At 40.6% G+C, this 20,185-nt stretch overlaps 1 protein-coding gene and 1 long non-coding RNA gene across 6 annotated transcripts in view; one reads left to right on the forward strand and one right to left on the reverse strand.

Moving 5' to 3' along the window:
* The window catches only part of LOC309366602 (uncharacterized protein), a 59,048-nt gene that overhangs the window by 21,837 nt on the left and 17,026 nt on the right, over nucleotides 1-20,185 (reverse strand). For all 5 annotated transcript variants that reach the window (XM_081905288.1, XM_081905287.1, XM_081905285.1 and 2 more), the window contains exons 11-29: nucleotides 19,698-19,796; nucleotides 18,874-19,038; nucleotides 17,638-17,750; nucleotides 16,445-16,574; nucleotides 16,146-16,349; nucleotides 14,413-14,605; nucleotides 13,104-13,231; nucleotides 11,462-11,662; nucleotides 11,229-11,350; nucleotides 9,552-9,780; nucleotides 8,774-8,976; nucleotides 7,898-8,056; nucleotides 6,460-6,550; nucleotides 5,464-5,604; nucleotides 4,519-4,667; nucleotides 3,681-3,792; nucleotides 2,960-3,009; nucleotides 1,771-1,947; nucleotides 847-964 (exon numbers count right to left, since the gene is read on the reverse strand). In XM_081905288.1, the coding sequence (XP_081761414.1) occupies nucleotides 847-964; nucleotides 1,771-1,947; nucleotides 2,960-3,009; nucleotides 3,681-3,792; nucleotides 4,519-4,667; nucleotides 5,464-5,604; nucleotides 6,460-6,550; nucleotides 7,898-8,056; nucleotides 8,774-8,976; nucleotides 9,552-9,780; nucleotides 11,229-11,350; nucleotides 11,462-11,662; nucleotides 13,104-13,231; nucleotides 14,413-14,605; nucleotides 16,146-16,349; nucleotides 16,445-16,574; nucleotides 17,638-17,750; nucleotides 18,874-19,038; nucleotides 19,698-19,796 (2,784 nt within the window). The remainder of the gene's footprint in view (nucleotides 1-846; nucleotides 965-1,770; nucleotides 1,948-2,959; nucleotides 3,010-3,680; nucleotides 3,793-4,518; nucleotides 4,668-5,463; nucleotides 5,605-6,459; nucleotides 6,551-7,897; nucleotides 8,057-8,773; nucleotides 8,977-9,551; nucleotides 9,781-11,228; nucleotides 11,351-11,461; nucleotides 11,663-13,103; nucleotides 13,232-14,412; nucleotides 14,606-16,145; nucleotides 16,350-16,444; nucleotides 16,575-17,637; nucleotides 17,751-18,873; nucleotides 19,039-19,697; nucleotides 19,797-20,185) is intronic.
* LOC309366605 lies at nucleotides 13,245-16,626 on the forward strand. The gene is made up of 2 exons (XR_014166811.1): nucleotides 13,245-13,550; nucleotides 16,451-16,626. It is a non-coding gene; the product is annotated as an uncharacterized lncRNA (long non-coding RNA).

Below are 20,185 nucleotides of genomic sequence, written 5' to 3' on the forward strand. Positions count from 1 at the left end.
TGAATCCAAAGGCTACACAGGACACTGCAAGGGTGGGGGGATGGGCCCAAACTGCATGCAACTCTGTTCATACAGGGTGCTTCTGCTAGATTCTGGGCAAGTCTCCTCTGCCACTGCAACCCTGTGACTCTGCGACTCATGCAGCCTCTTATCTTCGTGTGGATTTTAATTGTTGGCTGCTTCGGGAGTAAAGGTTGTGGTGCAAGGGACTGGAGAATAGGGAGGGAGGTTCTTCTGCGAATGGAACGCCCCATTCATGGAAATGTCCTCCTCCCAGTTTTCAGAAATCCTCCCATATTCCCTAGTCCAGCCTATTCGGCAGAATCCATGATAGCTTCTAAAGCCCCTATAGCACACTTTCCTCTGGATCCAGCGCCTAATAATATTTCAACAGCAGCACAATATGGCAACATAACAAAAGAAACCAGTTCCAGGTTAATCTAAACCAGGGCAGCCCAACCTTTCATACCAAGTGGGCCACAGGAGTACTTGCACACTGCCTTGTTGTGTGAACAGACGGGGAGCAAGGCCAAAATTTACTGCCTTCTCAAAGTTGGCTAAGTGCAGCACAAGGCTCTGGCAGGGTCCTAGAGCCCTCCCACCTTCTTCCCCATGCTCAAAAAGTGCCAACGAGGCTTTGGAAAGGACCCTGTCAGAGCCCTCAACCTCCTTCCCAAATCAAAAGTGCCTCGCTTATCCAGCTTGGGAAGGCAGTACAAGGACTGGGAGGGGCGCCAAATGTTGCTAGGGGGCCACCAAAAACGGAATCAAGGGCAGCATGTTGGACCACCATGATCTATACAGTTTGACTGACAAGAGTTATCTTCAGGACTATAGCGTACAAACCTTCTCTGGTAGCATTTTAAACACAGATAGGATTTCAGAAGGGTGAGGGATGAACCACAGATTCAAGAACGACCGTCCATCTGTGGACAGCAAACCACGAGGCCGTGTCTGGAATGACCTGAGTTGTTACGGGAGGAAAGTGAATTACTTGCACAATCACATCACAATGTTCTGTGGCACTCAACAGGTATTTTTGCGCAATAGCTATACAGTTGTTTCTCGTTTGCTGCATGTGGTACATGCATATATAAAAACAAGAAATATAACCTATATAGTCATAATTTTATAATTACTACATTAAGTGGTGCCTTTTCACACAAATTTCTCCCAAGCGGCCGACAACACAACAGTGGCAAAAATAGGCTCAGCTGTGTGGAAACTGAGGTGGTGTGGAATTGATAAAGTGATTAGACGAGAGACAGCAGAAGGCCCCACAAGATGCTCCAAGTTTCTAAAGGAAAATATGATAAAACAAGCAAACCAAATAGCAGCCTCCTAAGCTACCTCTCCGTCCAACAGGGGATGGGAGGTGGGCTTCTAATCCCACTTTGAAGATAACACTTTTAGGCTTTATTCGCATGATTCTCCCTCTGTTTATAAGCTTACTATCATATCCTTTGACCTTTCCAAACAGGTGTAGTGATTAGAATGCTGAACTAGAATTGGGGAGGCCAGGTTAAAATTCCCATTCTGCCATGAAGCTTACCAGTAACCTTGGGCCTGTCACTGTCTCTCCACCTAACCTACCTCACAGGGTTGTTGTTAATTTATTTATACTCTGCTTTTTTCTCTGATGGGATTATATCTATCTAATAGCCAGAAAGAAAGAAACTATTGGCTAGCAGCAGTAATCCCACTGTCCCCAATTAGCAAAACAACATGATATGGAACTCTATAAACAAGCAGCTCAGAGTATTTACATACCTGGGATCATCTTCAGGCTTTTCTTTTAATTCTTGTTTTTCTTTCTTCTCTTGCGGTAACCCAATCATGAAGTATTTGTCTCTCACGCTGGGGAAATCATCTAGCATAGATTTTAAACTGTTGTAATAAGCAATAATCTGACTTCGAAGAGAGTATTGTGATATACGATGGTTCATCCTAAAATGGTACCAAAGTTTAGCATTAGCAAAACACTATAGTGCTCATATCTGAAGAACCAGTTTCCCTGCTTTATTGTTTTCTTTCACTGAAATGTAAAGGACATATCTAAATTATAAATATTAGCACATAATAAACCTTGTAATTTCTTAGGGCTCTGTTGCTCATGAATTGACAAAATGTGTTGTGTAAAATACGTTGTATTTTCAACGTTAGTGAAGAATAAATGGTAGCACTCATTTGAATGCAGACATCTTTAAATATTTTCCATTGTTCCATACAAATCAGTTGTGTGATTCTTACATTTACACAATTGGAAATAGGTTGCATTTACTGTTTAGGCTGTTGCAATCAGTATCCAATCCAACTACAGGCTTCTTGTGTTCCCTCAGGTGAGTCACATAAAATTCATGTAGCATCAGGGGTCACAATTTGTTTCTAGCAATATTACAAGATCCAAAATTGATTTCCCAGGTGAAAACACCTTTGCTCCTGAGGAATCAGGCCCTACTACTCTTTATTCAGGATTGCCTATCTTGATAACCGCTACTCACCTTCACTCTCCCTCCCTCCCTTCCTCTCTCTCTTCCCCCTTCCCAGAACATAATGGACAGTCTAACAACTGCTGTGACCCAGATTACAATTGTTCTTATATAGGCAGTTTATTTACAGAAAGTGCCTGAAGCATAACTAGATTGCTTTTACTTTCCAACTTGCCCTGTTGAAATTATTTTAGTATTATTTATGTTGTTTGTGTTTTGCTTTGTTACATTTTGGCAGGCTTTTTGTTTTTTACTTATAGGCTTGGACATTACTCTCTTCTATTTTCTAGCTGATCTAAGGACAGACTGTTTGGCTTCATCTCCCCATTATTGAAATGTCCACATCGTACCAATATACTATAGCATTGGCCTGCAGTGAAAATAGGAAAATAAACTTTTTACATACATTCATACAAACAAGCTCCGCTAGCCTTTGGTGGAGATATGCTCTATAGATTTTGTGTACTTACTTATGGCAGTATTCAACAATAACTTCTCTTTTGATTTTTTCAACTTCCTCCTGCAACAAATTATACCATTTGTTTTTTTACATAAGATTTCCAGTTTTACATAATTATGTATATATATTATCTTACAAAGACACACATCAGTGGAAAGTTGTGTATTCAAAAAGTCAAATACAGCAACCTCTCTTCATAGGGAAGTTGCTCCATCCTATTGATGTGTGTGATTGTCCTTTTTCAAGCCTATAAATTCATCTCTCATCCCCACTATCTGCCTCAGTTTCTCAGACTCCCCTTTTCAAACATTAGTTCAAGCACTAGAATGTTCCCTATATTTTCAGTTGCAAATAATTCAGTCAGCTTTTCCGCAATCTCCTAATCCTCCTTTAGCACATCTTTGACTTCCTTGTCATCCAGCCACCTCCCTGTAATGTATTTAAATAACTTATTGTTGTTTTTGATGTATTTAGCAATGTGGTCCTCAAATTCTTTTTTCGCATCCCTTACTAGCTGCTTCCACCTTTTTTGTGCCAAAGCTGGTTTATATTAGGCTGAGTTTCCACAATACACTCCAGTTGAGCTTCTAATATTGTGTGTGTTTTTTAAACAACTCCCAAACATTTGGGAGTGCACTGATTCTGAAGCCAAAAGGTTCACTAAGCGTTAGTCTGAAAACACATACAACAAAATGTAAGTAAATTCCGAGATGATTTCCTGGCACACTTACAGGATTTTGCATTCTAGTCCCCAGGATTTCTTTCTTTTGAATGAATGTGTTCAGCATCATGTCCCGTGGACCCTGTTTCTCCAACTGAATTGAGACAAAAGCTTCTCGAGGCCTGGAGAATGAGCAATAATGTTATCCTGAAGATAGAAATACTGACATTTTCCTGTTAATAGGCAAACTACATAGTTGAACTACTAATATTTACCTCATATCTACACTTTATAAACATTTAGTATTTATGCCATGATTAAATAGACTGACTTTAACTAAGGAATCCATGCTTATTGTAAATATAGTGACTTTGCAAATACTATCTGTCAGCTGTGGCTTCTTTCTAACAATAAAACACTTATTTCCCATAATGTGATCCAACACCACCTCTGTAGCTGAAGGTGTATACATATTCCAACAGTATGAGCAGGACCTATCATGTAGGGTGTCCCCAGTACAGTATTATAGAGGTCCTTTGAGGAATGGCAGGACATAAAATAAATTAATTTCTCATCCATTCCTTGCCCAGCCAGAAAGGGGTGAGCAAAAAAAGCTGGTAAAAATATCCATGAGATTGTAAATGAATACTTGTATGGTTTGAGCCAAACTGCAACACTGTGGGATCATGTCAATGGATATACGTGCATGCCATAAGCTATGGGAATGGCGGTCTTTGAAAGTGCTGGAAGAGGCAGGAACATGAAGATATCAGTGGTTCTTGCATCCTAGTAAAAACGCTTAGAACTGTAGCCTCAGGGTGAGAATGAAAGAAAGAGCCGTGTGCATTGAAACATGCGTGTGTACATACATGGAAAACACCCTGCAGCCCATTATACTATCAACCTACCTTTTAAAAATGCTGCGTCCTGCTGCAAAATGTCGAATGGAATGTAAAACCAATGGTGCTGTGGCCAGAAGCTGGCCTTCTGTTTCAGTTCCAACCATTGAATTTCTACTTGCTGAACTGCTCTGACTCCTCAGACTTAGACCTCCTTCCTGAAACATTAAAGACACACATTTCCTTTTATATAGATCTACACCACTGCCCATTACCTAATGCAGATAATCCATTACCTAATGGTTCTTGTTGTGGGATAAACCGCCTCATATAACCAAATTGCTGGTCTAGTTAATGCATTAAGGGGTTAAGACCATAGAGTAAGCTATCCTGCCATGAGTAGTTCACCTTGGGAGGAACTAGGTAATCAAGTCTTTGTTCCTCCGTCTACCTGAGAAACTCAACGTGTAAAGAGGTTTGAGCTAGTTGCTCCAGCTCAGACTGCATGGCTCTCACAAGCCATTCTTAAATTCTTATACCAATAATTTAGGACCTTTCACCATTTGGAAATAAACTAAGTTTTACTGCCCGTGCAACATTTCTAACTGATGCATGGAAAAGCACATGAACCTGACCTTTAGAGAGCTCGTACGTAAACAATTGTATGGTCTTTTCCTATGCTGGGTGAATAGGGTACTATTTTGGGAACTCACTTGGAAAGACATGTTTTAAAGGCCTAATGGCCTATACTTCCATGCTTTACTTTGCTGCATATTGTGTGATTTAAATCTCTGCTTGGATTCTCCCCAAAGAGTACTTGCCCCAAACTTGGATCTTGACAACATGACAGGACGATTCTGAGGAATGTAGTAGCCTATAGGGGAAGGGTTACATATACCTTCCCTGCTCACCTTCCAACTGTAGCCTCTGGTGGGTGACTTTCATTTCAAAAAGTAAGAAAAAGTTACACAACTGCATTCCATGTATAGTTGGAGAGAGGGAGAAAATGCAAACCTTCATATCCAGCGTCCGCGAGGGCTGCATCATGGGGCAAAATGCAGCTTGTTGAACAGCAACAAGCAGTGTGTTTTTATGAGTGACTTGGCAGGCAAGAGCAATCTGAAGATTTTCTAGTCCATGGGACTTCAGTAACAGCTGAAGAATTAAGATAAAAACTATTAGGACTCATATAATAACCGTAACATGAAGTTGCACAGTTTTCTCTTGATATAGATGTACTTATCCTTAAGACTCATTTAAATCTTTTCACTTGCATTCAGATACAGGATTTTATTCTGCATAGATCTAGAACCATGATTAAGTGCAATATAAGGTTGCATATACAGTATACTGTATATACTGGGAGCTGAAGGTAGCGAAAGATGCTGAGAACTGTATAGCTTTGTGAAGGGTAAACCACAGTTGCCAGGATTCTTTAATGGGAATGAAAATGGACTTTAAATGTATAGTGCGTTCACAGCCCCAGATAGTAAAATTGGATGCCACATGGAGTTGAATATGAAATAAAGTAGCAATGTTAATCAGAATATTTGGAGGAAATGTTGAAGAAGAGGTAGCTTCGCCTTTTAAATGTCTGTTTCAATACATATTTTATACTTATTTTCTCCCCATACTATTGCAGATCAGGTGCATTCCCAGGTGAATCATGAGAAGGAAAGTCCAGGAAAACAGAAAGGAACGTTGAAATATCTTTCATTGTGTTCCTTTAATTTTTTAAAAAATTGTTGAATAGCTATAATTAGGTACTTCAACTTAGAAATGGTGCATCTACAATGTAATTTACGCACAGTGTAGATCCCCCTTACCTGATTTACAGTGACTGAGTTAGTCAGGGTACAGTTATATTAAAAATGACAACCCAGAACACTGCTGGTTCTCAAATACCTTCTGGAGCAAGACAAAAGAAAATTTATAGGAAGGGAAGGAATAAAATGTATTCATTGTGGTTGTACAGTATTGAGAATTACTGGGGGGAAATAATTCAGTCACCTGAAGAATGCTTTCTCTTGTACGAAAGCTAAATTTTCCAATTTGATTGTCAATATCATGGATGTTTAACATTAAGCTGGATGGAATATATCTGCAAGAGGTAAATATTTCTAAATTACACAAACTAATATGCAAGCATTCATTAACGTAGATATGTAAATAAATGAAAAGGGAAAGCGCTGTGCTTGCTTCTTATTCACATTTTTTATTACAAATATTTTTAATCTTATCTACAGAACATGACTTGGATCCTAACTACCCTTCTGTGAACCGAAGGGCTGTCATGCTTCTTCAGAGAGTCTTCCAGCACCTACAGAGTCGATTTTCAAAGAGCAAAGGAGAAGGGGTCAGTGAAAGTTGGAGTGTCCTGTAAACAGAACTTCACTCATGGGATGTTCCTGCCAGCAGAAGCTTAGTTAGGATCTAAGCCCCTGTCTCCAATGATAGCACTGCAAAGTGGGCTTCTTTGGAAGTAAGGCCAGGATATAAATTAAACAAACAGACAAAAAAAATCAGACACATTTCCAAATGCTGGCCAACATAAAAGCAGTATATATTTAAAATAAATAAAGGGGTCGACTGTCTCACAAGGGAAACATTGGAGATGTGTGACATATTTCTTTGTATAGATTTAAAGAAATCTGTTTCTGAAAGTCACAGAAAATTTCTGAAATGCACTTGTGCTAAATCAGACATTCTGCTAGTTTGTGATTGGTTTTAATTTCATATGGGAGACTGGTTACAAATAAATGCAAAAGCCATTTGTTTAATTACAGTACTCTTCTACCACCCCACCACCCCTGTATAGAAGCCAGGGGACATAGAGTCATTGCAATTTTGCAAATCTAGGAGGGCTGGGCCTATTGAGAATACAGGAGAAATATGCAGAGTAGATTGAGAGAGTTATGATACAACTGAGGGCTGGATGATTAACTGGGCAAAGTTAATCAGACCTTAACTATAAATGAGAATACTTGGCCCCCAATATAACTGTATGTTTATGGAGTATCCACATCCCAGCCTCTAAGAAATACTACCAGAGAAGAATGGCAGCTATGGTCTCTTTCATGGAATAAACCTTCAGCAGTTTGTGTTAATAAACACTGGTGCCTCAGAAACCCTGAAATAGATGAGCTGCATTGAATTTGGCGGTGGCGGCGGTGAGGGGGGATTTGATTTCACTCCTTATATGCACTTTTCTTTTGTGAAATTATACTAGCTTTTTATTTTTAAAATACTAATCTTCAAAAGGGTGAATTAAAACAACAAAAGCTCCAGTCACATTTTATGACAATGCTTAGAAAGAAGATCAATTTGGAAAGTTTTAAGAAAGAATCGCTGTTCTATTTCCACATCATTTGGACCTAGATATGTTGCTTTTGGGACTGATCGAAAGACGAGGAAAATGTGCCACAATACCCATAAAGCTCTGGTTTACCTATCCACACTACTGTCATGATGCTCTAGAAGAGAAGTAACAAATATTGGTGAGGGCTGGTCTGCTTTCTCTTTGTGAGTTGCAAATTCAAAGTACACGGGCCTTAAGTATAAATGGAACTCATCAAAGCCCATTTCTCCTGCAAATTCTTTGTAGAGTCTAAAAGGAAAAGAACACATATATCTAACTTTGCAATGTTTCTTTAGCCACTGTCAGGGTCACCCTTGCTGGCAACTCTTGCTTTGCTAGAAACAGAAATTTTGTTTGCCAGCAACTGTGCGCTATTGATTATGGAGTTTAAGAATCATTCTGTGTCTCAATAGGTGTGGGAGACAGTGGACAATCTGACCGTGGGTATAAAAGAGGGATGGGGAATCTCGGGGCTGGGGGACATCTCTGTCTGGCCTTCAGGACCCACACTTGCTGTGCTTTACACACTCGACTGTTTTTGCTTGGCTGGAATGTGTCCTTGAACTCTGATCGTGATTCTTGCTTGCCTGGATGGAAGAGTGGGTGGGTGGGTGGGTGTGGAAACTAGCCTATTCTACAAAGATAAAATTCACATTCATTGCTCTGGCCCCGCCCACCACTGGCATGTGGGTCCCAAACAGTTGCCCAGAAGAGAATGTAGCCCTTGGGCTGAAAGGGGTTCCTCATCTGGGTGGAATAAAGGTGGCATACCTGAAATAGTGGTTTGGAGGGACTGCCGAGAGGAGAGACCTAAATGTCACTGGATATGCATTTTAACCTACATACCCCAAGAGTAGGAAAAAAAACCCTGCTGCACAAAAGTCCTTAATGGTTACTTTCAATCCTTCTTCAATGGGATTTCAATATAGCTCCCTGCATTGCCATCCCATGTGCCCATTACTTTACCTCTGCAGCTGTGCACTTTCTACTGCTGCCTCTATCAATCGATGGCGGAGGGTTAGAAGTTCAAGGAGCCTTGAGAAGATGTTCAGAATAAAAGCTTGCTTTTCTTTACCCTGTTTCTGCTTTCCCTCTTCTGCTGATTTCAGTGCTGACATAGCAATCTCTCTTACAAGACAAGGATCTTCAACCAGAACTTCTGTGAATAACTATGGGGGACATACACTTCCTTTCAACAGTCAGTAAAAATAATGTTGTTGCTCAATTGTCTTATCAAACCACAAGCCCAGGTTCAGATGACAAGTTAAGGCTGTTAAATATAATGGTTTAATTGACACTGAAAGGGATTAGCTAGAAGATTCCATTGAAGCTAAAGAAGAACAATAAAGGTTCTCTGAGCTCCTAGATGGGTTGATAACTGTTATTGTTCTCTACTAGCTAATACATGAGTGTTTAACCTTAGGTCACAAGGGTGCCATTGAATTTGTCCAGCTCACAAGCATAAAATCCTTAAAAGTTTGTATTGAAACTTTTAGTTGACTGTGTCAACAAGAGAAAGAAGATTTGTAGACCATATCAACAGATCAGTCCATTTTAACTGACATGAATGTGTAGAGTCTGCAACAGACATCACTAACAGCAGAGTCCTATGCTTGTCTTCTTGAAAGTAAGTCCCATTAAATAAAAGGGCACTTACTTTCAGTTAAGAATGTGTATCATAGCCTGAATTATTTAAAAACAAGACAAAATCACCACAGATTTAGAATGTAGAAGACATACGTACATCTTTCTGAATTTGAGAGCCATAAAAAGACTCTGGCTGTTCCATGGTCAGCCATGTGTCCAGGGCAAGTTGAAGCACATGTTTTTCCAGATTAATTGCCTCCCTGGCTGTCTTTGGCCTACAGCTTTGCTGGAACTCCTGGAGGATATGACCCAGAGCTTTAGGAACTAAAGATACTAGGCCAAGGGAAGGGTGGAACTCGAGCAAATAAATGTTCTTCAAAGCCGAACTTTGAAAACAAAAACAAAATTAAAAAGCATTATGAAAGGATAGAATCATTACATTACGAGAAATAACTTTTGTTTTCAAGGAGCCTAATAGGACAAATGATAGTTTTGTTTAAGCTAACCTGAAATCTGATACATTCCACACAAACTTTTACATACTGTTTTATGTAAATTGCGTAAATACATATTCTCCATTTTTAAATCATTCTGTATCTAGTATATAATGACATTGTAAGAATGCCATCATGGGGAGCCATGCAAACGGCACTGTAGGTGAGCAGCCCAGGCAGGCAGAGCAGGCTGACCAGCCAAGTGAGTTAGCAGCATGGGTGGTGGCTGGCTCGGGAGAGCAACAAAGGAACAGGCAGGCCAGGATGGGGAACCTCCTCAGCAACGGCCATACTCTGCTGCCACTGCCCACCTCCCCTGTCACCCCTTCCTCCTGTTACTGGCAGTGACAGCAACAGCAGGATGAAGGGTAGGAAGGCCTTCTCTCCTTTGTTTCTTTGTCCTGTTGCTGCCACCGAAGAGGCAGAAGTGAAGGAGAGAATATCTCCTTTCCGTCCTGCTGTTATTGCTACCATTGCTAGTCGGGAGGGGACAGATGTGAGAAAATATTTCTCCCCTTTGTTGCTCATGTTCTTGGACTTCCCTCAACAGTGGAGGGGTCTAAAGGGAGGTTTGGCAAGGTCAATGGGGAACAGTGGCATAGCGTGGGTTACAGATAGGTAGCCGTGTTGGTCTGCCATAGTCAAAACAAAAAAAATTCCTTCCAGTAGCACCTTAAAGACCAACTAAGTTAGTTCTTGGTATGAGCTTTCGTGTGCATGCACACTTCTTCAGATACACGTGTACACGAAAGCTCATACCAAGAACTAACTTAGTTGGTCTTTAAGGTGCTACTGGAAGGAATAGCGTGGGTTGTCAGCACCCGGGGCAAGGCAAGTAATTTGTGCCTCCTAACCCGTGGATTTGCACCCCCTAACCCCCAGATGTTGCGCCCGGTGCGGCCAGCCCCCCCTGCACCCCTCACGCTACGCCACTGATGGGGAATGGGATGGGAGGTTTGGTGAGGAAGGTGCACTCCCAGCTGTCCTTCCTGCTTCTCCTTCAAACCTCCATAGTTTAAAGGAGTAATGTGGGGTGTGGTTGGGGAGCTGAAAACCCTTTGTAAACCTCCCTTTGCAATGTTGTCAATAAAATCTTCATTTGGAAAAGCCACGTTTGTTCATTTGGCTTAACATTATGTGCAAAGTAGGTCCGTTTGAAAGCTGACAAAACAAAGCTACACATCTACAGTTTGATTAGCTTATCTGCATCAACCTCACTTTAATTCACAGGGATAACAGTGTGACTTTTTGTGGAAGATTCTGACTGAGCAAGTTAAAGATGGGCTCCCTTATAATACAGTACTTGAATCTTATGATAAAGAGAGACAGACATTACTCACGGGGTGTTATTAATAGCAATTAATTGTTTTGCAATTATATATGGGGGGAAACCAAATTCACAGGTGCCACCTTTGGGACCATCACGCCAAATCCTGTGGTTATATTCACGTTGGTTATCTATCTAAAAACCAAATAAATAAAAACACAAGCCTCATGTAGCAGAAAAGGTGGGATATAAATGTAAGAAAACAGATTAAAAATAATAAATAAAAAACTCAAAGAGTCCACTAACCTGTTTGTTCAGTACACCTCTCACCAGCTGTAGGTGAAGCTCAAGGCAAGCACATTCATCTTTATAGATGTTCACAAAATGCCCAAGATGGAAATCAAATCGAGGGCGTCTGTACATGATGTCTATTACAACTTGGGCCAAAGCAAATCTTTCTTCTGAATCTAATGCATGTTGATATGCTTCGAAGTAACTATTCAAAAGCTGAAAATAGATTTAAAGCAAAAATATGTAGGTGGTGTTTTGTTTTATTAAAAAAATGATAATTTCTGTTATGGAAATTATCGGGGGGGGGCACATCTTTAAAGTTAAATAATACAAATATTATGCCTGAATGTATCCTTTCAACTTGACAGCTCAGGAAAGTTACCTAGCTTTAAAAATAATATAAAATCATCTCCTTTCCCAGTTTCCTCCATTCCAAAGCTATTTTCCCCTTGAAAAAGGACTCCAGGAAGTTCCCAGAGGTGACAATTGCTGGGCTCATTGTTAGCCAAAGGAAGCCAAATCTCATCGCCTGACTCGCCTCAGGCTCCAGACATGCAAAGGAACTTCTATTGTACTTTTGGGTAGTGGGTACTTAAGACATATTTGTCTATGCTAATCTTATACCTGAGTCTTGCCCTGCCATGTCTGCTCATGCTAATCTTGTACCAAGGACTTGTCTGGACCTGTTTGCCAAGGTTAACCCCTCCCCTTTTGTGACATGTCAGTGATGTAGCAATGATGCTGTACGAACTGTATTCTGGGATATGGTGGGAAAGTTTTAAAAGTCTTTGTCACCCCATCCTTGGGGTTCAAATTTGCTCTTTGAACCTATTGCGCAATAAACTTTGGTCTACAGATATTTGCTCCGGTTGGTGGCTAGAATCCTTCCTTTATTCCGTAGGGACCCGTGGGCTCTGCCCGATGAGCTGGGTGACTGAGCAGCCTTGCACCTAGATTTTTTCCTTAACAATTTCTCTCTATTTTTTTAAAAAAGTTAACTTTCCCTATTTCACCTCTCTCTCTTATTTGTTAATTTAGTCAGCTATGTTTTATGTGGCTTAGCCATTCTGGGGATGGGACTTTGGGAAATAGATACCTTAATTTCTATAAAGGAAGGGCTGGATGGGTTGTGGAACAGGAGAGTTAAAATGCTTCAAGATAAAATGTTTTGTAATGCAAGTTCTTTTTTAGTACTGTGTTTCAGATGATAAAAATTGAGTATAATTTAAAAAATCAGCTTCATATTCATTTAATAACAATAGAGTATTCAGATTAAAGTGATACTTAGAGTAAGCCCACTGAAATTCAATGAAACATTAGTCTGATATTTGCGTTGGATTTTGTCACATCTCACACTTGAATTATGATAGCTCTGGAAAATATCCAAACCAATTAATTTAAGTTTTTCAGATACATTATAGCTATTAGAGCTACATAAGATGACTGGGCGAAGGGGGATATCAAATACTTTATTCCAAAAATGCTAATGATTGCTGTTTGCAAGTATAGTTGGTTTGAACAGTCCAACACAGAGAGAGAGCTCTAGGCAACTTTGGAAGCAAGGATGAGAAATAATTTTAATTTAAAAAAATATCAAATGTAACAGGAGCTCAGATTGGTTGGTTTTTAAAAATAATGTGGGAATATATATATACACCTGCCATTTATTTTCTAAGAAAGCTGTTTCACAAGTCCAAAGGTCAAGAATTACTGCAGATCGATCCACTGATGCATGAGCCCAGGCTGAGTAGTTGCTATTACTGGAATCACCGCATGCTTTGTGACCTCGAAAAGGAAAAACAGCACAACAGGCATTTCCACAGAAACCAGCAAGCTAAGGAAGAACAATGCCTACTTAACAAAATGTGGCTCTCCAAACCTCTCTATCTGGCTCCAAGGGCTCTCCCAAGCCACACACAGCCCACCAACCTCGTTCCACAACCTCTTAAGTGCTTTTGCCTGGGTGAGATGAATATTTGAACTGTAATGATACCTCCTGCTTGCCTGGATGAAGGCTGGAGAGATGAGTGTGATAAACATCTGGGTTTTACATTGCTGGAAACAGGGCCAGATTTAGGTTTGATGAGGCCCTAAGCTACTGAAGGTAATGGGGCCCTTTATATGTCCAGCTGTCCTTTGTCAACAACAAATTGTCGCTGTTTCTTGTGTTGAATATATGCTATATGGTAATTTATGGACCTAATTACATCACAGGAAGCTACACAACACAAACACTGTTGCTGTATATAGGTTTTATTTTATTTGTTTTTTCATCTCATATTTTGGAAATGTACATCCAGGTTTTTTTCCTTTAAATTTTTTTGGGGCCCCCAAGAGAGTGGGGCCCTAAGCTATAGCTTGTTTAGCTTATACGTAAATCTGGCACTGGCTGGAAAGAAGCTTGCTGCACAAAAGAGTGACATCCTCTGGCCCCACCCACCACTGACATTCAGCCCTTGGAAGGTTGTCCTCTACTTGAAAAAGGTCCCTTGCCCCAGTCCAACAACAAATATAGACTAGACATTGTGATATGAGGTGCCTAAAGGTGCTTGCTGTGTCACCATCGACACAGACCAGTGTTTCCCAAACTTGGGTCTGCAGCTGTTTTCGGACTACAATTTTCATCATCCCTGGCCACTGGGCTTGCTAGTTAGGGATGGTGGGAGTTGTAGTCCACAAACAGCTGGAGACCCAAGTTTGGGAAACACTAACATAGACCTCAACATTTCACACAATCATATGAAAAGAGTCCAGAGTCCCACTCTGCTAGGCTGGCTCAGTAGCTGACAATAAGCAGCTTACTATAAACTGACGTTTAGCAAAGTCAGGCACCCTGGCCGAGATTTTGGGATACCAACTTTTGAGCTGGTGATCATCCTTGTGAATGATCATTCCTATTTGTGCTCCTTTCCCCCCTCTCTGTCCTTCTCATTTGCAGAAGTGTACCAAACTGTGATGATTCTTACCTTTCCCTGCCTCAATGTACTGGGTTGCCACAAGCAGAAGCTGCTTTTCTAGCTTTTTCAGGTCCTGGAGGGCGACATCGTACATCACAAAAGCCCCTCGCTGATCCTGGGTGTGAACATACATGTCCTCTGTGGTGTAAAAATCATCGTGGTTTTCTACCTCTGCAAACTCCATAAACTGCACACTGTGAACCTGTGCCAGGGACAGATTAAAAATAAACACATGATGAAGCCTATATTAAAGGTAAAGGTAAAGGTACCCCTGCCCGCACGGGCCAGTCTTGCCAGACTCTAGGGTTGTGCGCTCATCTCACTCTATAGGCCGGGAGCCAGCGCTGTCCGCAGACACTTCCGGGTCACGTGGCCAGCGTGACAAGCTGCATCTGGCGAGCCAGCGCAGCACACGAAACGCTGTTTACCTTCCTGCTAGTAAGCGGTCCTTATTTATCTACTTGCACCCGGAGGTGCTTTCGAACTGCTAGGTTGGCAGGCGCTGGGACCGAACGACGGAAGCGCACCCCGCCGCGTGGATTCGAACCGCCGACCATGCGATCGGCAAGTCCTAGGCACTGAGGTTTTACCCACAGCACCACCCGCGTCCCAACGAAGCCTATATTAGAAGTACCAAATAAAACAGTGCATGTACATGTGGGCATGTGGGCACACGTACCTACATGTGTGTGTGTAACTTTCAAGAGTTTTGTAAAGGTATGGAAGAGTTTGACCTGCTGTAAACTTGTGGAGGAAGATTCAGTTCTGGTTGGCAATGAGATTTAGGAGTGGAAGCAGTGTATTTTTTGTGAATTTCAAGCTGAAGGCAAATTTTTAATGTTAAAAGTCTGACCCATCCATAGAACAGATTGCTTTAAGGCTGCAAGACTAAGCATGCTTGCTGGTGAGCAAGTCCCAATGAGATCCATGGGGCACTTCTGAAAATACACGATTAGGATAGTAATTTTAGTAGTGGGGGAGGCTGCAGTGTACAGGAGAGAGACTTTGCTCATGTGTTTGCTGCATTTATTTAGTTAGTGAAATTTATACACCACTTAATTTTAAAAATACCCTCCATAAGTAGCTTACATAAAATGGTATAAAATAGCCATTTAACAATAGCAATAAAAATAGACAAATTATTTGAAAATTATTTTTCAAATGAGAAATAAAGTTTGAAAAGCAAATGTGCACCAGAAAATTACATAACAGGGTAGCCTGGCTAAGCAAAAAAGGCTTTAGCTGGCATTGAAAGCAATACAACGAAGGCATATGCCTAATGTTAATTTGTCTGCTTCGACCTTTGAACACAGATAAGAAATCTATAACTCTGTGTCAGATGTGGAACACTCACATGCATTTCCGCATAAGGCATATGGCTTTGATTTTATGACCTGCACTTCATCAGCTTGGGTAAATACAGATTGTCATAAATAGAGCTGGGGTTGTAAGGAGACTGGGGATTCCCCTAAATGCCCCCATATGCTATATCCTGTAACATGCAGGACCTACTCCATATATATATGAAGCTGCCTAACACTAAGTCAGACCATTGGTCCATCTATCTCAGATCCTCTACTCCGATTGGCAGCAATTCTCCAGGGAGCTGGAAATGGCAGGGATTGAACCAGGGCCCTTCTGCATGCAAGGTCAGCTGGAACACCCCTTGACCTTGGTGCCGCGCCTATTTTATTCATGTGTCTGTCTATGAAGCTATTTTACAAAGTACCCAAATGCCTCACCTTATAGTCGGCTGGTGTGTAATGCACATAGGGGTGTGAACCAAGACCACCATAGGCACCTCTGCCCCCTTTGGCTGCATTTACCCAACAGGAATCTTCAGCAGTGGAGACCAGATGGCCGGCACTCAAGGCAAGACCCGAGGTGCTGATGGTTAGGGTTCTTTCAACGGATCTGAAGTAGTTGAGGATGCCCAAACAAATTCTCTAGTACAAATGAGAGGTTACGACGAAATAAAAATAAGTCTTGTTATGTACAGTCTTGCATAATATGAACATTTGAATGCGATTTTTCTTTTTACCTGCAGCTCTCGGATTTGCAAGTGACGCAAAAGGAGGAGAGATAAGTAGGCTCCTTTCCTCATGGGAAGCCCCTTGCTGTCGGCCTCCATGTCCTCATCTAACCCCAGCAGCTGCAAGGTCGTTGTGTAACTACATTTTTTCCCCAAGAAGGAGAAATTTAATTAAATTACTGTTCCTCAAAGAGATTCTCAGTTACATCTAAATTGCATAATCTCTTTATATTTGCTTTCTAGGAGGTAAAGCTCCTACTGCAATCACTCACATGGAAACCTCCAGAACAGAACAACATTTAGAAGGCCCAGGAGAGTGCGTTAGTGCAATCACATTTAAGGTGGTGCCAGTGAGTACACATATGCAGGGGTGGACCTTGATAATATGCTGCCCAACAACAGCAGCAAGAATACTCATCGCAAAGTATTGGAAGACACAAGATCTACCCACCTTGGAAGAATGGCAGATGAAGGTGATAGACTATATGGGACTGGCAGAAATGACTGGCAGAATCCGAGACCAAGGAAGAGAGATGGCGGAAGAAGATTGGAAGAAATTTAAGGACTATCTTAGGAAATATTGCAAAATTAATGAATGTTAGAATGATGTTGGTTTAGAAACTAAGTGGTTTTCAGCTGTAATGATTAAGTAAAAAGAAAAGAAAGGTTAAAAATTAAATGAAAATTAAGGGAGAGGATTTGTTGAATTAATAATTAGAAATTGGAATACAGAAAGGGGAGGTATGAGGAGGTCGGGGAAGTAAGTTATAAGAAAATAAGGGAACGAAACCTTATTTGTTTTTAGTTTTTAGTTTTGTATTTTGGTTTTTTTATATCTGTTATTTTTTGTGTTTGTGTTTTGTTTTTGTTACTTTTTTTTGTATAACTTTTAAAACTTCAATAAATATCTTTTTTAAAAAAGATAATATGCTGCCCAGTGCAAGGCCATTTGATGCCCTCCCCCTAATCCTTGTTGTGCCACCTTAAACCAAGCTTTGGGAAAGAGGTGTGAGGCTCTGCCAGGGTCCTAGAGCCCTCATATTTCCTTCCCAATGCCTGGGTAAGTGCTCGACACTGGGAAGGAGATAGGGCAATTTGAGAAGCTGCCCTTCCATTTGTGTTTTGACTGCTTTGGTACAGCCCATTCATTTTTAGCATTAAACACAAGCATCACACAGAGGAACCGGCAATATTCATTTCACCTTGTGTCTTTTTTCTTTCTTGAAGAAGTGGAGGTCTTGTTAAAGTTGGAATGTCCCATATCCTTCTCACCAGTTGCCATGGTAAGATTATCAACATCATCACTGGTTTGCTCCTGTCCATATTTAAGGGCTAGTTATTATAGACAAACACACACAAAAGTTTTCATTTTCAAGCTTTTTGTAACTATAAAATTATGAACAAAGGAATCCTTACATCATAGCCCACTGGTTCCCTTGTTGCTTGTACAACTTGTGACCTATCAAAATGGCTAGTACAGCAGCAATATATGGTGACGAAGAGATCAACCTTTGCTACCTACTAAGGACTGCAAAAAAGAAGTACCAAACAGATTTCTCCATTATTTTCCATTATTTTCCAAGGAGGAGGGTGGGATCTCTCTGTCACACATTCTGAATTGTATTCAACACAGGACTAAGGACAATGTTTTGCCAGCACAAGGATTCTCCTTTTGCAATGGAACATCCTCCTCAACTTTTCTTCCTGCACTCCCACCCCCCGCAAGATGTATTCTGGATTCCTCCCCAACCTCCAAACATATTTTGGGATTGCACATGGCACACATAGGGAAGGAAAGGGAGAGAAACACCATTGTGCTAGTATTAACCTTGCGCTAGACAGTTACTTTGTTGAATACCACCCTATGATCTGTTCAGAAGCTAGCACACTGCTCTGTGATTTTTAGTCTATTCTTACAAAAGTATTATGTTCCTGTTTGGACTTTCACAAACCATTATCAACTTCAAAGCAGACTGAGAATCTCTTACACTGCCGAAGTCACCAACAAACAAAGAAGTAACTGGTGGTGGGGTTATATTTTGGAACACAGACCTTTCAGGACTCCATTTGAGATACTAGTCATACATGCATCCTAAACGATGCTCTCAACTTCCATGAAACCAACCCCACTGAGTGATAATCTTATTGTGATGACTCATATTGACGCCTGATTATATGAAGTAATAAAAAGGTGGTGGCATTTTATCAGGTCCAACTATTATGAAGCAAAATGCAAGTCATCACAAAATAAAGCAAGGACAGCAGTTTCGTAAATACACGGTAGTCAAATGGGAGCTCAGTTGTCACATAATATTTTAACTTACCCTGAATTGGAGGATCCTCTTCAAAAGTAACAAAATTCATTCCAAAAGAAAATATACACGATCCCTATAGAGACCTACACAAATTTCAGTTTATAAAATCTTCTGCATATTTACCTGATGGAATCTGGAGTTGTGGTAAATCTTGTTCCAGATTTGATCATATTGTTGTGAATTAAAAGAAGGTGTAAAAGTACTAAAAGCCGATGTCATTGATCTTGGCTCTAGCACTGCAGATGCTTGCTCCTGAAGAACCTCCATCACTTGTTCCGGATTGGAAACCTAGTTTGTCACAGCAACATATTTTGACTTTTAGCAAAACCAGAAGCCACAGTTCAGATAATATAGACTAACTTTGTCTGGATCCAACTGAGCGATTTGAAATTTCAAGAAATGGCAAATAAGTTTAGACATAACATAAGAGTACGTAAAAAAAAACACCCCACCCCACTATAAATTGCAAAGACAAAATGTGAAAATGAAAGTTCATGGTGTCCTGAGTAAAAACAGTCTTTGGAATCACTGACTGTGGAATTCTTTCCTGTTAATGAGTGTAGAGTTTTTTTAAAACTTCATCCTGAAATACCCAAAAAAGTTTTGATTCACTTAAAGTAAAAATAAATACCGTATTTTTTGCACCATAACACTCACTTTTTTCCTCCTAAAAAGTAAGAGGAAATGTCTGTGCGTGTTATGGAGGGAATGCCTACGGATGGCATGCCTGTGGATTTTCCTCCTCTAAAAACTACGTGCGTGCTATGGTCGGGTGCATGTTATAGAGCGAAAAATACGGGTAATTTGACGTAAACCTGCTACATATCACACAAATTGGAGACAGGTTTGATAGAAGTGGATACAAGTTAGAAATATACCAAGAACCTTGAAATGCTAAAAAATGGACGTGGGGAGTGGAGAAACAGTTACTCAGCAGTTTTTATTACCTCTAAAAATTTTGACTGAATCTGCAGAAGTTCATCAACCTTCCGATGCTCCAGTTTCCTGAACATTTTTTGCTGCCATGGATCTTGGTTAGGTTTAATCTGCTTGTCAGTAAAAAAGCATGTGTAAGGAACATAAAGAAAACACATTCCTCATCCTAATGCAGCACAGGTGATTGGGACATATTGAATTGTTTTGTGTGCACAAATTTGCGCATACAGGAACTAAAGGATGCTTTGCATGAAAGAAAAAACTAGCACTCAGCAGATTTGGGCTTGATCCAGGTGTGCCAATGTTGTACAGAAATGAATGTGTGCAAAGATCTTACCATTTGTTTGCTGCTCTTAGTGCTAACCATTGTGGAAGGGATGAATCCAGCCACCCCACTACTCTGTCGAAATATTCAATCACCTCTGTCAAAGGTGGCAGCCAATCATATTTCTGCATATGCCAAGTTTCTGGACAAGAGCCTTTGAACTGAGACCATTTA

Source organism: Podarcis melisellensis, assembly GCF_964234715.1.
Source record: "Podarcis melisellensis genome assembly, chromosome: 3".
NCBI classification, from domain to species: domain Eukaryota; kingdom Metazoa; phylum Chordata; class Lepidosauria; order Squamata; family Lacertidae; genus Podarcis; species Podarcis melisellensis.